A 17,929-nucleotide genomic window follows, 5' to 3' on the forward strand; every position below is an offset into this window, starting at 1 on the left:
AACCCCTAAACCCTTACCTTCCCCCACCCTCCCGAACCCCCCAAAACTTTTTAAGAGTACCTGGTGGTCCAGTGGAAGCCCCGGGCCCGATCTCCTGCTCTTGGGCCACCGACTCTTTTTAAAAATGACCCCTTTGCTTCCCCCACCCTCCCAAACCCCCCCAAAACAGTTTTAAAATTACCTGGTGGTCCAGTGGGGGCACGGGGAGCGACCTCCTGCACTCGGACCGTCGGCTGCCACTAATCAAAATGGTGCTGATGGCCCTTTGCCCTTACCATGTGACAGGGTATCTGTGCCATTGGCCAGATCCTGTCACATGGTAGGAGCACTGGATGGCCGGCGCCATCTTGTGCTCCTATCGTGACAGGGGCTGACCAATGGCACCGGTAGCCCCTGTGACATAGTAAGGGCAAAGGCTATTGGCGCCATTTTGAATACTGGCAGCCGACTGTCCGAGTGCAGGAGGTCGCTCCAGGACCCTTGCTGGACCACCAGGGGCTTTTGGCAAGTCTTGGGGGACCCTCCTGACCCCCACAAGACTTGCCAAAAGTCCAGCGGGGGTCCAGGAGCATTATGTGTATCTAAGTTAGGTGGCTGCACGCTTACCTGGGAGCATAAGTTTTATTGTGTGCTTAAATTGTTTTATGTCACTTATTTTTGGGACGCCTAGGTGTGAGATATCTAAGTGTTGGACGCCTAGTATTTTTTGGATTAAAAAAAAAAAAAGCTAGACACACGCCTCCAGCCGCCGCTCAAGCACACTGTCTGCCATAATGGCACATGCCTAAAAAACCTACACACCTTGCTCTTTGCACTGCTGTCATATTCGGGCATCTCAGCCAGGAGTGCCTGCTAACTTGTGTCACACTGTTTGGATGCACAGGGAGAATTGCCTTCCTCTGATTTCCCTAAGCCTGGCTCTTCCCAGCCAGATGTAGGCATGAGAGCAGTCGGCTCAGGTGGAGTGCCTAATTTTGGAACTCCCCTAACTGGTTCCTTAGCAAAGGATGGTTGCTCTGTGAGTATGCCTCAAGTACCTCCTGGATTGTATGCTTCTATCTTTTTGTGGGGTAGAGTTTTTCCAGGCATTTCAGTCCTTTTTCCAGATACAATCTTCAGCCCTCTCGAATACTCTGAGTAGAGTTGCAGGTAGGAACCTTGCTGGGACCTATTGTTAAGCACCAGAGTACTGCTAGAGCGGCAGCTGGACTTCGCAATGGAGATCTGGATGGCATGGATGGTGACGCCGATCCTAACTCCCTTGAAGATGGTGAAATTCCTCCAGGATTAGAACCGTATAGAACTATGCTACAGTTCTTTCATAAAAATAAACTGCCAGCTCTGATTTTTCAGACCTCGAAAATGCTTGGAGTTCCTGGGGCAGATGCTATGTCTGAGTTGAGGAAAAAACCCACTTTGGTTTCCTTGCGTAAGGCCTCTTTTATTTATCCCCCATGATGGAAGCCATTCAAAAGTTAATTGATATTGATGTGGCATCCCAGAGTCTAATTTCAAAGGGGGTCAGGTTTTGGAAGCCCTGTAGCCTCTGGATCCAGTGGCAAGAGAGCGTTTACATTTTCCGAAGGTAGATGCACTTGTGTGTGCGGTCTCCAAGCAGACCACTATTCCCATGGAAGAAGGAGTGTTCTTAAAGGATGTTCATGATAGAAAGATTGAGACTATTCTTAAGCAAGCATTTGATGCAGTGGCAATGGCCTTGCAGATGACTTTTTGGTCGGTAGTTCCTGTATCTACCCTGATTTAAAAGTATCTCAATATTATTACCAGCCATTTTAGGACTCACAAGAAATCCAACAAAAGAATACATCCTTAGTCATACTCCTGGCTGTGAAATAGGGCACACTAAGGGGCAGGCCCCTTAGCCGCACCCCCTCCGGCATCTCTCTCCTGCTGAAGGAAGTCTCCTTCCAACTGCAGTGATGGCTACAAGCAGATTATCTGAGGAAGGGAGTTTCCTAGCACCACTGGTCTGGCTAGTACTGCCAACAGATGCAAGCCTTCTTAATTGGGGGGCTGACAAAGCAAAGGCTCTGGAATGCAGAAGTCTCAATCGGCAGGGAAAGAACCAAGAGCCAGCAAGTGTTGCAGGAAATAGATCAACTTATGGAATGGGCAGAAGTGCATCTCCAGATAGTCTCAACCTCACACAAAGCAGGGAAAGACAACGTAAGAGCAGACTTTCTCAGCAGGGAGAGTCTGGACCCAGGAGAATGGGCTTTGTCAGGCATGGCGTTTCAGCTGATTCTGGATCGCTGGAGTCCCCCCGTTGCTAGACCTCCTAGTGACTTCTCGCAATGCGAAAGTTCTGCGATTCTTCAGTTGCAGGAGAGATTTGAAATCGTTGGGGATCGATGCCCCTGCACTAGCAGGAGTGGCCGGAAGACAAGTTGCTGTATGCCTTTCTTCCATGGCTCATATTGGGCAGATTGATCCGAAGGGTTGAGTACCACAAAGGGATGGTGTTCTTGGTGGTTCCAGATTGGCCCAGGAGACCGTGTATGCAGATTTTTAGTGGCTCCTGGGGGACTCGCCCCTTCAACTTCCAGCATACAGGAACTTGCTAAGTCAGGGTCCAGTTTTTCATGAAGATCTGATTCGGTTTTATCTTATGAACAGGATATCCAAAATGAATATGCATGAGAAAGATTTGCATACAGTACATGCAAATCTCTCATGCATATTCATTGTGGATATCCTGAACACCTGGCCTGTTTGTGGCACTCGAGGACTGGAGTTCGCCATCACTGCCTTAGAGGGAGGTATGTACATATTTAATTTTAATTTTTAAATTACAAACCAGATAACTTTCTTGTAAATAAACTATCAGGAGGCTTAGAGTTATTTAAATGCCTCTATCATCTCTCTCCAATCCTGCCTTTCATCTAGGGCATATATGTTTAGATCTTTGTCTGTCCCTATATCTTTTAGAATGAAAACTACTGACCATTCTAGTAGCCACCCTCTGGATTAACTCCAACTGTTTTTATATCCTTTTTGAAGATGTGAATGCCAGAACTGCATATAGTACTCCAAATGAGGGCTCACCAGGGGCTTATACAGTGGCAAGTTACCTCCTTTTATCTGCTGACTATTCCTCTCCCTATGCACCTTTCTGGCTTTTGCCATCAAATTATCTACCTGTTTAGCCACCTGAAGTTTATCAGGTACAATTGCCCCCAGATTCTGCTCTTTCTTTTTTTTTTTTGGTGCTTTTTAGAATTTCACCCCTATACTGTGTCACTTAGCTTTTGTTTCTTTTGGCCTGAACAGGCCAGGCATCTCAATACCAAAGAATGCCAGTTCTAATTGGATATCAGATTGCTTCTCTCATTATTTCTTTACATGTTGAATTTTTAAAAGGGCATGTGAAGGCCTATTCTGTCATGGCCATGAAGATGCTGGTTAGCAACTGAAAGATCTAGCTCTTTAAAGAGATTCACAGCTATATTCTGGCGCACTATCCACATATTCACAAGTCACCATTGTTTGTTTTTTGTGGGGTTTTTTGTATATTTTATTGAAATTTTCAATTACAGACAATAGTTATCACTTATTCAGAATAGTACAATAAATCATAAAGGTGAAATAAACAATGTCTGTGGATTTGTTTCTCTTTCTTCATTAACAAGATAAGAAATGGACTCCGCCAATGGATGGTAACCCCCATTCCCTCTTCCCTGTCTCCTCCCCCCCCCCCCCCCCGTCCTGCTATATTTTCGGTACGTTGCTGTCCCCTGTTGTGTACATTCAGAATGGTTTCCGCAATCCAATGAGATGGTTGGTCCTGAATTTGTCTTTTAATTGGAGCTCCGTGGTTAGAAGTCCTCAACAACCAATGAAGCGACTATGTGTTTATCCCCCCTGGGGATTTTAATGTTCGCCAAACCAGTCTATAGGAGGGTAGACGATCGTGTTGCACCGCTGTTAAGAAATCCAGATGACTGTATGCTTGCAACTTCATCCTTACCTCACTCAAGGTGGGAATTTTATTGGATTTCCAACATTGGGCAACAGCAATTCTGGCAGCTAGCAAAATATACATATATAGCCTCTGTTGATATCTATTTAGAGCCTCAATAGGTGCATTTAACAGGGCGGACAATGGCGCTAACAATACTATGGTGTGAAATATCTGATTCATCCAGTGATTAATAGATTGCCAAAATGGAACAATCAACTTGCATTCCCACCAAGTCACCATTGTTTTGATATGGTTTCCCTCCAGGATTCTCAGTGTGGATTGTCTGCCTTACATGCTGACTTATGGAGTGGAGGCCATCGCCCTTCTTACTTCAGGTCCATATCTGTTGGTTTCCCGAGTTGTTTTTGTGTTCTATGTGTGTCTTATTCCCTTTTTAAGCATAAAACAATTTTTTTTTCTCCTCAAAAATATTTTTGTTCCCATCCATTGGCGGAGTCCATTTCTTATCTTTTCCCCTTTTTTGTGGATGACATTCCTTGGCTATTGAGTCATATCTGTTTTGGCTCATTGCATCTGCTTATCAGAGGAAGCATAACTGCTTTCCTATATTTAGTGTTCTCTGATGACCACAGTGCAGTGAGCCACACAACTCACCTGCCTTCCCATTGGGAGTGATGCTTTAGTTTTCCAATTTATATTAATTCAGTACATTGAGGAGCCTCTGATCTAGTGATGCATAGGAAAATCCCAGCAAATGATCAGAAGCTTTCTAAAGTTTTAAGGAATGTGATCTCTATTTGTATGGCTCATTGAAGTGCTGTTTTGAGAAAACACCAGTTACAAGTAAACGGTTATGCTTTTTCATTGCCCTGATTTAAACAGAAGTAGTTGCAAATACACATCTCTTGGTAGAAATTGGTGAGTTCAGTGACAAAGCTCTGCCTCTACCAACATCAGTTTAATATAATTTAGTTTAATTCTGAAATGGATGTTGCATAAAATGTCTAAACTGTTTCTTTTCTTTTTCTCTCACCAGCTATACGAATACCACTCATGTGGAAAGATACTGATCATTTCAGCAGCAAAGAAAGTATGTGACCAGCATTTGTGCAAAATTTCAACTCTGACTAAAATGTGTGTGTGTGCGCGCATATGGTGATTGCATATAAGCATTTGTCTATATGTCCATATAATTAATAATTACATGTCAATCAGATCTTCACAAATGCATGTGATTGAGATTAACCTTAAATTAGTTCCAGACGTGAAGTAGCTGCTATTTTACTTTACTTTTCAAGAGGAAATTTACTACAGAATAGTTTCATCTTTCTTCACTCTTCCACCCCAGTTAGATATTTTTCTATAATAGTATATTTTTTCACTCATTGCTTTAACTTTAAAAGTAAATCAGACAACAAAAAGATCAGTTTGGTTTCCACTGTATAAGCAATTAATAATTTAGCCAAAGGGGGGTGGTATAAACAAACAATGTTTTTGCTATTTTCATTTTTCAATCCCTAAACATTGCTTGATGAAGCTTAGTATATAAAATGTTTGTGAGAAAGTTCACTTATCTGGGAACTGAAGCACAGAGCTACAGATGAGACTTCCTCTTCCTCATACTCTCCTTTGCATCTTGTCCTGGCTGCCAAAGGTTCTCTGAAACATGGCAAACAGGTGAAACAGAAACAGCAAGGATTGAGAGCCTGAACGTTATTATATTGGTTCACACTTATATCATTTTCTATGCATTTTTCTTGAAACATGTTTGCTATACAAAATACCACAATGGCGGTGGTTCTGCAATAGGTAACGATTATATTACTTGTACCCAATTGTATTGTTTCCTTGAGTGGGAACAGCTGAAAAATCTTTATACCCATAAATAGGTAGCTCCTGTTAGCTGTTTTTCCTAGTATTTACTATTTATGATTTGTTTTCATAGTGGGTTATGCTAAATTTTTTGTGCGTGTATGTACAGCTGTATATAGATGTTATCTGTATGTGTACATAAATCTATACATGTATTTAAAAAGAAAAAAAGTTACCTCACTTAAATGTGGTCTTAATCCTTCTCAAAGAATGCCTATTTTAGTATCCATTCTGTTGAATTGTTTGTTATTGAGGGGTTCCAATCCTTTCTGCTACCCCTTTTAACAGTGTCTTGTACAAGAACATAAGATATGCCATACTGGGTCAGACCAAGGATCCATCAAGCCCAGATTCCTGGGTCCAACAATGGCAGCCAAGTCACAAGTACCTGGCAAGTACCCAAACATTAAATAGATCCCAAGCTTACTAATCCTTATTGATTAATAGCAGTTCATGGACTTTTTTTTAAATTTAGATTTATATTCCACTTTTCACACTTTTTACAGTGCTTTAAAGTGGATTACATTCAACTACTGTAGGTATTTTCCTATCCCCAGAGGACTTACAATCTAAGTTTGTTCCTGAGGCAATGGAGGGTAAAGTGACTTGCCCAAGATCACAAGGAGCGACAGCGGGACTCTCCTGGTTCGTAGTCCACTGCTCTAACCACTAGGCTACTCCTCCACTCCTAGACTTCTGCACTAGGAACTTATCCAAACCTTTTTTAAATCCAGTTAAACTGCCATAACCACATCCTCTGGCAATGAATTCCACTGTTTAATTATGCATGGAGTGAAAAAGATTTTTCTCCAATTTGTTTTAAATGAGCTATTGCCAACTTCATGGAGTGCCCCTAGTCCTTGTATTATCCTAAAATGCGATTCACACTTACTTGTTCAAGTCCTTTCATGATTTTGTAGACCTCTATCATATGCCCCCCTCAGCCATCTCTTCTCCAAGCTGAACAGCCCTAAGCTCTTTAGCCTTTCCTCATAGGGGAGCTGTTCAATCCCCTTTATCATTTTAGTCGCCCTTCTTTGTACTTTCTCCAGTGCAACTATATCTTTTTTTGAGATGCGGCAACCAGAACTGCATGCAGTAGTCAAGGTGCAGTCTCACCATGGAACAATAAACTCACAAACTTGCCGCTCTTTTTCAAGCTAACAGTGAAAGAAAAGCATTTGCAAGTTCTGAAGCCAGATAAGTTTCAAGATGGACTTTTTGTGGAAATCCAAAGTTCTAAAGCTTACAGATTATCTTGATAGGCAATATCGGGCAATATTATAATTCTGTGTATTTATTTATTGCAGTGGCAGCTTAGATTCATAAAGTTTTAAAATTCAGACCCTTTGACATGGAGCACTGTGCTCACAAGAGGAAAAAAGCACTTTCCTTTTTTAAAAGAATTTCTTCACATCTGATGAATCGGGACTGTGTGGATTTGAAATAAAACAACCTTCAGAAAATCCAGTTTTCTCCTAAACCAATACTGCTATTAGAACATTGAGCATCTTTCTCAATGTATTTTAAATTTAAAACTGCATATACGTAAAGTTTTCTTGGTTCTTAATACTTTGTAAAACAGATGAGATGTAATTATTTATAGCATTTGATATTCTTCCTTTTCCAGGGACAAGGTGGATTACATATATGTGAGATACATTGAGCACAAGATTGAAAGATTTGTAACTATATAACATATATTGTCTTTATTATTTATTTGGCACTTTTATATACCGATATTCTTGTAACAAGTTACAAATCACCTCGGTTTACATTCAAACAATAACCTTTGCACAAGGATGCATTACATTGAACAGGGAGATCAAGGCTTGGAAGCAACAAACGGGGATAAACAATTAGATAACTAATTCTTAAGAATGATGCTATATGCACTGAACACGGCAGGACGAAGAACAGCCTAGTAAGGCAATTATTCAGAAGGGAAACTTGTAGTTATAACAGTTGTTGAGGTAAATAGGTTAGTAGCAGTAGGGAGAGTCTCTGCAATGGAGCTCGGGGGAAAGCCTAGCCAATGGTCAAGTTTTGACTTTCTTTTCCAGAAGGTGAGGTAACAAGTTTCTATTGTAGATCTAGAGGAATTTTGTTCCAAATTCTGGGTGCAAAGCAACTGAGTACACTCAGTCTTGTGCATGTTAATCTTGCTGATGATAGAGGTGATAAGGACAGAAGGGCTTGTTGGGGAGGCCAAAGTTTGCTCATGGGAGTGGAGGTGAGCAGTTGTTAGGACAAGTACTCAGGAGACACATAATTTAAGCATTCAAAGATAAAGCATAGTGTTTTGAATGTAATCCTGCTCTCAACTGGGAACCAGTACAGCTTTTGCAGATTTGGCTTCACATGGTGGTAGAATTTGGCCCCAGCCAGTAGTTCTGCTGGTATGTTGAGATACCATGAAAGAGCGTTACAGAAGTCTGTGCAGTTGATAATGAATGTATGATAGTAACTAGATAATGCTTCTTGAAGGAGTTGTGCAGATGAATCTGGGATCCTGATGAGATGGTAACAAAGTTGCATCCTCAGATTGTACGGAGTCTTTGGGGTATAAGAGTGTCTGATAAGGAAGGTAAAGTTGAAAGTTCTTGTTAGCTTATCCAGAGGAGTTCAGATTTGGAAGGGATGCAATTAAGTTCATATTTGTTGAGCCATTAAACTACATCTGAGACACAATTGTGTAGATTGGAGGTGGTTATGGCTTGGTACGTCCCTGTTTTGGTGTATAATTGGATGTCATCTGCCAAGAGATATTCAATGTTGAAGGACTGAATGATGTCGCAGATAGGGCAGAGAAAGATGTTGAGGATTAGAGAGAATATGGAGTCGTGTGATACCCTAATCATATGGTCTCTCGGACTGGATCGAGATGGATTGGGATCACAAAATATTTGAACCCTTTGAGAGCTGTGCCATTTATACTAATGGTTCCTAGGTGCTAAAGTAGGGAGCAGATGGTTAGCATCATAGGATATAATGAACTGTTCAAGAAAGATAAGGGGGTCGCCACCTTGGTGTGCATGCAGATGGATACTTTTGATTATGTATAATGCGACAGATTCTGTTCCATGGCCTTTCCTGAGGCCAGATTGGTAAACATGGAGAGAATCAGCTGTCTCAAGGAAGTTTAGTAGTTGAAAGTAAATTATTTTCTCCACTAACTTGAATAGGAAATGGAGGCAGGAAATTAAACAGTAGTGATTGAAGATTTGGGGTCTGAGCCTATTTTTTCCATCTTTAAATGAGGATGGCAAGCAACCTTACGTTAGCATATCATTGATTATAGAAACCAGCCAGGAGTCCAGGACCTGCCTCAAATGTTTGGTGGTATAAAGTCTAATGGACAAGGAGACAGATTGATTCTCTGGAGAAATCTTCTCCTGGTTGGGGAGATCATCCCAAACTTGGAGAATGGTATAGAGTCTGGGTGAAATGTAGTTGATTTGTAATAGGTGAAGATGTGCATGATGTATTTTCATTAAATAGGCCTATGGGTGGTGAGGGAAAGGAATGGTGTGTGAAGATGTGTGTATTGAATCTTTTGAGTCAATTTGGTAAAACCATCATCTGACAGACCCTTTGGGAGTAGAGGAGAGAGATTCGGATCTGGAGGGGTTTTTACTACCTTGAATAATTTCCATTTGTGTGTTGCTAGTTTGAGAAAACAACCCTTTAGGTTTTTTGGGTTTTTTTGCCTATTGAATGGCTGTCTTGTATTTTTTGGCATGTCCTTGAAGATTCATAAGTTGGTGTCTGTCTCTTGTTTACAACAAAATCGGCCCTAACACACTGTACTCCAGAAACCTTAAGTACAAGTACAAAATATATAAACTGGTTTCCTGGTCAGTCTTTTTATGATTATAATGCGCCACATACATACAATTCAATGCTAAGACTATAATGGTTTTGTAGGACCAATACGCAACAAGTCTGTATATCAATCAGACCCACCATGGAAAGGTCGCATTACTTTATTATTATTATTATATCTTTAAACTATTTTTTGGATTTTATAATTCACTAAAATCAGTCCATATTGCCATGGGAACTCAAAATATCTCAATTGAAAATTTACTTATAGCATTACTTTCATGAAAATCAGCAAAATTGCGGTACTTAGCTCATCGTAAAGTCCCAACACGATCGTGTTTCGAACCCCACGGTTCTGCTTCAGGGGGCAATCATCTTTTCCCTTAAGAGCAATCCTTGAGTCCACAATATTCCCTTAATAGCAACAACAAAGGCGTCTTCTAAGGTCCTTCGGCGGTCTGATTTCAGACACACTAAGTTAACAACATGGCGATATAGCAGGGCATTTATACTTCCTCCGGAAATGACGTCAGACAAAACATCAATTAAGTCCTCCGCTCCCCACACTGAAATCATCCACACACTTTTAAGAAAAAAATTCCCAATCAGGTCGTCTAAATGATTCAGCCATTTCAATAGGGAGATGATCTTAGTGTTAACCCCTTTTGAAAAAGTCAAACCTCTGAGATTACCTGATTGAGGAATGCAATATTTATTTATTTATTTAACTTCTTTTACTATACCGATACTCAAGACCAGGTCTTATCGTACCGGTTTACAATAGAACAGGGGGAAACGATTAACATCTAGGTAGAAAGGTAAAGTTACATTAAACAGGGAGCGTAAAAAACAAGGGAGATGGAAGACAGGACAGATTTTAAACTATAACAACTGGAGAGTGATAAATATAATCAACAAAAAACAATAAACAAAATGATTAGTGATACATAAACAGGGAGTTATCCTAGGTGAATTATTAACCTGTTATGTCCAGTGGGAGGAGGAGGGGAGGTGTGTAGGGGGGGGGAGAGGGAAATGGGGAGGGGGGGAGGGATTAGGGAGAGGTAGGAGGGTGAGAGTCAATGTTGGTTGAAAGAGGTTCCTTCAACGGTAGGCTTGTGTGAACAGCCAGGTTTTCAGTTTCTTTCTGAATGTTAGATGGCATTGTTCCTGGCGTAAGTCTTGGGGAAGCGAATTCCAATGTAGCGGACCTGCTGTCGAAAGTGCTCGCTTGTGAATAGAGTTGTGGACAGAGGATTTGTTGGGGGGGGGGGGGGCCTTGAGTGAACCTTTGTAGGCAGTTCTGATTGGCCTTGCGGAAGTATGTAATTCGAGAGGGAAGGTGAGTTGGAGTGTGGATTGTTGGTAGACGTATTTGTGGATGATGGTGAGAGCCTTGAAAAGTATTCTGTATTGGATGGGAAGCCAGTGTAAGATTTTTAGGATTGGTGTGATATGGTTCTTGCGACGTGTGTTTGTAAGGATCCTGGCCGCTGCGTTTTGCAGCATCTGTAGAGGTTTGGTAGAAGAAGCTGGGAGACCGAGTAGTAGAGCATTACAATAGTCGATCTTTGAAAACAGTATGGCTTGAAGCACTGAACGGAAATCCTGGAAGTGTAAGAGCGGTCTTAGTTGCTTCAGGACCTGTAGCTTGAAGAAGCTTTCTTTGGTTGTAGCGTTAATGAATTTTTTGAAATTCATTCTAGAGTCAAGGGTGGCCCCAAGGTCTCTGGACCTGGCTTGCTAGTGGGATAAATGCATTATTGGCGAAGGGGTTGTTATCGCAATATATATGAGAGTATCTTAGTGAGAACTGCTTTTGAAATGGCCGTATCTCTGAGACTACCTGATTGGGGACTGCAATATTCATGAGAGATTTCATCTGTGTGTTGCCCGTATAATTTTTTCATCTTGTGGACCTGATGGGGGATTACAATTTTATGAGAGGTGTTACCGGTGTGTTGTATGCTCTGGATAGAGACGTCCTCAATGTGCACTCCTTTAGAATTGGCTGAATCACTGAGACTACTTGATTGAGGACTGCAATATCAATGAGAGATCTCATCTGTGTGCTGTTTGCTTGGATGATGACCTGATTGGGAACTTTTTTCTTAAGTTTAGAACATAAGAAATTGCCATGCTGAGTCAGACGAAGGGTCCATCAAGCCCAGCATCCTGTTTCCAACAGAGGCCATAACCAGGCCACAAGAACCTGGCAATTACCCAAACATTAAGAAGAACTCATGCTACTGATGCAATTTAATAGCAGTGGCTATTCCCTAAGTAAAATTGATTAATAGCCATTAATGGACTTCTCCAAGAACTTATCCAAACCTTTTTTGAACCCAGCTATACTAACTGCACTAACCACATCCTCTGGCAACAAATTCCAGAGCTTTATTGTGCGTTGAGTGAAAAATAATTTTCTCCGATTGGTCTTAAATGTGCTACTTGCTAACTTCATGGAATGCCCCCTAGTCCTTCTATTATTCGAAAGTGAAAATAACCAAGTCACATCTACTGGTTCAAGACCTCTCATGATCTTAAAGACCCCTATCATATCCCCCCTCAGCCGTCTCTTCTCCAAGCTGAACAGCCCTAACCTCTTCAGCCTTTCCTCATAGGGAAGCAGTCCCATCCGCTTTATCATTTTGGTTGACCATCTCTGTACCTTCTCCATCGCAACTATATCTTTTTTGAGATGTGGCGACCAGAATTGTACAGAGTATTCAAGGTGTGGTCTCACCATGGAGCGATATAGAGGCATTATGACATTTTCCGTTCTATTAACCATTCCCTTCTTAATTCCTAACATTCTATTAGCTTTTTTGACTGCTGCAGCACACTGAGCTGACTATTTTAAAGTATTATCCACTATGATGCCTAGATCTTTTTCCTGGGTGGTAGCTCCTAATATGGAACCTAACATCGTGTAACTACAGCAATGGTTATTTTTCCCTATATGCAACACCTTGCACTTGTCCACATTAAATTTCATCTGCCATTTGGATGCCCAATCTTCCAGTCTTGCAAGGTCCTCCTGTAATGTATCACAGTCTACTTGTGATTTAACTACTCTGAATAATTTTGTATCATCCGCAAATTTGATGACCTCACTCGTCGTATTCCTTTCCAGATCATATAGATAGATAGAGAGAGAGAGATAGAGATAGATATCTATAGAGATATATATATATATCGGTCCAAGTACAGATCCCTGAGGCACTCAACTGTTTACCCTTTTCCACTGAGAAAATTGACCATTTAATCCTACTCTCTGCTTCCTGTCTTTTAACCAGCTTGTAATCCATGAAAGGACATCGCCTCCTATCCCATGACTTTTTAGTTTTCGTAGAAGCCTCTCATGATGGACTTTGTCAAACGCCTTCTGAAAATCCAAATACACTACATCTACTGGTTCACCTTTATCCACATGTTTATTAACCCCTTCAAAAAAATGAAGCTGATTTGTTAGGCAAGACTTCCCTTGGGTAAATCCATGTTGACTATGTTCCATTAAATCATGTCTTTCTATATGCTTTACGATTTTGAGCTTGAGAATAGTTTCCACTATTTTTCCCGGCACTGAAGTCAGGCTCACTGGTCTATAGTTACCCGGATCGCCCCTGTAGCCTTTTTTAAATATTGGGGTTACATTGGCCACCCTCTAGTCTTCAGGTACAATGGATGATTTTGATAGGTTACAAAATTTAACTAATAGAGCAGAAATTTCATTTTTTAGTTCCTTCAGTACCCTAGGATGCATACCATCTGGTCCAGGTGATTTGCTACTCTTTAGTTTGTCAATCTGGCCTACTACATCTTCCAGGTTCACAGTGATTTTTGTTCAGTTCGTCTGACTCATCACCCCTGAAAACCATCTCCGGAACTGGTATCTCCAACATCCTCATTAGTAAACACGGAGGCAAAGAATTCATTTAGTCTTTCTGCAATGGTCTTATCTTCCCTAAGAGCCCCTTTAACCCCTCTGTCAGGGGCGGGCCCCTTTAACCCTTCTGTCAGGGGCAATTTTTGTTGGCAATGACTTCTGTGCATGGTCAGTGAACTCTAAGTTTTAGTAACTTATCCACAGTTATACCTAGTTTTTTCATGAAGGGTGGTTCTGAGCACCTATCATAAGCTTCTGCCTAAGGTGGCATTGGAATTCCATCTTAATTAATTCTCCTCCCAATATTTTTTCCCAAGCCACATGTCCTCCAAGGTGAACAGCACGGCACAGTTTCGACTGCAAGAGAGCCTTGGAGCAGACTGAAACTCATAGAAAGTCCACCCAGCTTTTTGTTTTTCTTTTAACAGCAAGAAACTGGGAAAGCCGTTGTCAAGTGCACTCTAACCAGATTACATCTCATTCTGTTGTGCCCAGGCAGGCTGGATTTGGTTGGTCGTGTCAAGGCTCATTGTGTCAGAGCCATGGTAGCACCAGTACCCACATATATGATAGATATCCATTGAGGAGATCTGTAAGTTTGCGATGAGGCGTTCTCTCCATGCATTCACGTCACACTGTGTTTAGACAGGGACTCCTTAATGAGCAATAGGTTTGGCGAGGCTGTCCTGGGGAATCTTTGAGGTGTAGAACTCAATTCACCAACCTACCTACCACACAAGTTCGAGACTTAGGAGTGATAATAGACAACCGGCTAAACTTCAAGGCCCATATCAACAAAACAACCAAAGACTGCTTCTATAAACTCCAGGTTCTGAAGAGGATAAGACCTCTTTTCCATGCCCAAGACTTCAGAACGATCATCCAAGCAGTCATTTTTGCAAAATTAGACTACTGCAATTCCCTATTGCTAGGTCTGCCCTCTTCCTACTCCAAACCACTACAGATGGTTCAAAATTCAGCAGCTCGAATACTAACAGGCGCAAGAAAGAGAGACCACATATCCCCCATTCTGAAAGAGTTACATTGGCTACCCGTCCACTTCCGTATCATGTACAAAGCCATTTGTGTCATCTTCAAAACTATTCATCAACGCATCTCCCTCGATCTACAAATCCCCCTCCAAGTATACAACTCGACAAGACCTACCAGAAATGTCTACCGAGGCGCCCTCAAAGTTCCCCCTGCGAAAATGACCAAACACATCACTCTAAGAGATCGTGCCACCTCCACTGCTGGCCCTTCTCTGTGGAATTCCATTCCCACAGATCTCAGACTGGAACCTTGCCTCTTAACTTTCAGGAAAGGACTTAAGACTTGGTTATTCAAGCAAGCTTTCCCAGACACAATCTAATATCACGTCATAGATACAAACCAAGGACTTCAAATATTCAGCCATTAATCATGCCATTTTTACATAGCATTTAATTTATTTGTATACCGTTCAACCGTTTATTCTTTCCTATCTCTTCCTTCTTATCCAAGTTCTGCTACCCTTGTTATTTGTAACTGCTCCTTCGATCACCACAGTTCTAGTTGATGTATTTAATGCACTCCCATTTCATGTAAACCAGCAAGATATGTGCTCATGATTGCCGGTATATAAAAACCTTAAATAAATAAATAAATAAAATAAATTCCATCCCTCCTAGAGCCCCTTGTGCATTTTCCAGGATGCCTCTTTACAAGAAAAATATAAAGAAAAAAAGCTTGTTGCCCCAGAAAACTGTTTTGCTCTTCACATTGTTTTAGTTACCCTTTTTTCGTTAAGGTAGTTGGTAGCTTGGGATTCCTCCATTTGTGAGGACTGCCATCCTGCTTGTCCTAGAGTTGCTTGCCTGTAATAGGTATTCTCTGAGGTCAGCAGGTTGTCAGTCTTCATGAAACCTGCCCATCTCCCCTTGGATTTGGTTTCTCCAAATTTAAGCTAAGAATTAAGACTAAAGGGGTCATTCTGTAGATGCATGGCATAATAGCATGCAGCAATTGCCCAGTGAGGCACAGTCAAAATTCTGGAAAATTTGACATAAAAATTCTGGGCTGGGCTCCATTAGATCAGTGGTTCTCAACCTTTTTCCCATTGTGACACACCTGACAAACAACGCTCACATGTGTGACACACTGCTCATTACAATTTGACAGAAATAATAAAAATAATACTGGACCTTTATTTTTTATTAATGACACAAGAAAAAGATACGTATTCTGTCTGAACAGAAATTGCATAAACATAAACATTCCACACCAAAACAGCACCAATTTCCAGCACTTAACAGTAACCACCTTACCTAAGAAAAGGCAACACTGAAAATATTATACCAGGCCTTAAGACACCAATACATCTCCTATTAGGAAAACAGACCAAGTCAGGCTGCTATAGAGCCCTACACAGAAACTACATGCCAGCAGAAAACCTCTCCTGAATCACATGTGCTGACCCTCACCTAACAAAGAATAAAGAGACCAAAACGCATAACTAGAAGCATGCAGACAAAAACTGAATTGGAAACCGCAACAAACCAGGGTCTCTCTATGCAGTGTAACAAAGGAAAAAAAGAAACATCATCCATCATAAAACAAAACAAGAAATATAAAATCAGTAGCAATAAAACCATACTGACAAAAAGAACAGATTATTTCAAAACGGCTGATGAATGGAATATCCAATAATTAAACTCATATAAAAAATTTCTAGATACCAGTAAAATATTTCAAAATAGCAGACACAAAGGCCCAGTAATGAAAAATAACAAAGATACAATTTTTTGCTCTGCATACCTGGGAACGTTTGATATCCAGGTGCCCTGAGATTGTTTTGAATTAGCAGGAGGGAGGGATGGTTTGCTTGCAACTTCCTCCTCTCTCTCTGTCTCTCACACTGGCTCTAAATCGCTCACATATACACATGCTTTTTCTCTCTCTCACTTATATAGGCTCTTAATTAGACATTTACACACATGCTGTCTATCTTTTCAGGCTTACAATCACACACATACATGCTGTCTCTTTCTCTCACACACAGACTCTCATTCACATGCTTACAAACATGCTCTCTTTCTTTCTCTCATTTACTCACAGGCTGTCAATCACATACTCTCATGCTCCCTCACCTAAACCAGCTCTGTCACACAGAGACACACAGGATCTCAAACACACATGCTTGCTCATTCACTCACTCTCCCTCCCCCGAACTAGCGGCAGCAGCAACCTACTTCATTTTCAGCCCTCGCGGAGAAAGGAGTCCCATCAGCCGCAGGGGTTGACGACGTTCTTTGTTTTTCTCCGAATTGCGCTGCTCAGTCCTCAGGCCGTGCCTCTCCTTTTCCTCGGGTCGACGCTGCCTGCACTAGCATAGTCTCTTCTTCCCGCGCATGCACCCGCTGCTGGCTTCAAGTGTCCTGCTGCGTTACGCCCGGGCTATCAGCATTTTAAACCTAGGCGGAGGACCTATTTTACTCGGGAGGGGGAGCAGCTGGGTCAGCGGGGGATCGGGAAGTGTGGCAACACACTGGTTGAGAACCACTGCATTAGATGATGTCCCCTTGTGAGGACTGATATCTTGCTCTCCTAAGAGAACAGATGCTATAGGTAAGCAACTCTGCTTTTCAAATTAATTTCCCTGGTAGTCTCAAATACAAAGTGTTACAATGGCCAATTTGTGCCATCACTATTAAAGATCTGTCCCTTGAGGTCTGGTTTTTTTGGTTTGTTTTTTTTTTTTTTTTTTTTTTTTTTAACTCTATGCTTTTGCATTTTGATTATATTGATGAAGTAACAAAGAGAATGACATCTCATGGATTTATTTAAATATATAATTCTGGTTTTAGACAGGGAAGTAAATTTATAGAACTTCAAACATTGATTTCATGTTGATGATAAAGATTAATAATGAGAAGGATTATGTTCTAACTGCAGATTCTTATTACTGTAATTAGGTAATTTTTTTAATGCCGTCTTTAATCCTTCCACAGAATCACGGCGCTATGCAGTATTTTGCATGTTCAAAATGGGAACAGAGATTTTCGACACAGACATGATCATTGTGGATAAATCAGTCACTGATATATGTTTTGAAAATGTGACTGTATTGTAAGTATCCTCTCTCTCTCCTAAATTAGATCTGGGGAATAAATTGCTCCAAGATATCCAGGAGACCACACAGATAAGCACATTTTATAATGAATCTGGAAACCCACTTTTATCCCACACACACAAAAAAAACAAACAAACCTGGTATCCGTACACCTGAAAGTGGGGGGGTGGGGGGTGGTGGAAGAGTCCCAGGCAGCTTGCCATCGCACCATTGGTCCTTCTCGGTGATGCTTGCTTGCTTTGTTTCTGGACCCCTCAGAATGTGCTGGACAATGTTAGGTCGTGCAACT

At 41.2% G+C, this 17,929-nt stretch overlaps 1 protein-coding gene across 1 annotated transcript in view; it reads left to right on the plus strand.

Moving 5' to 3' along the window:
* Positions 1 to 17,929, plus strand: part of RTKN2 (rhotekin 2) — a 197,841-nt gene that overhangs the window by 86,876 nt on the left and 93,036 nt on the right. The window contains exons 4-5 of the mRNA XM_029609740.1: positions 4,980 to 5,033; positions 17,519 to 17,636. Coding sequence (XP_029465600.1) covers positions 4,980 to 5,033; positions 17,519 to 17,636 — 172 coding nt within the window. The remainder of the gene's footprint in view (positions 1 to 4,979; positions 5,034 to 17,518; positions 17,637 to 17,929) is intronic.

The sequence above is a fragment of the Rhinatrema bivittatum genome, chromosome 7, assembly GCF_901001135.1.
Source record: "Rhinatrema bivittatum chromosome 7, aRhiBiv1.1, whole genome shotgun sequence".
Lineage (NCBI taxonomy): Eukaryota > Metazoa > Chordata > Amphibia > Gymnophiona > Rhinatrematidae > Rhinatrema > Rhinatrema bivittatum.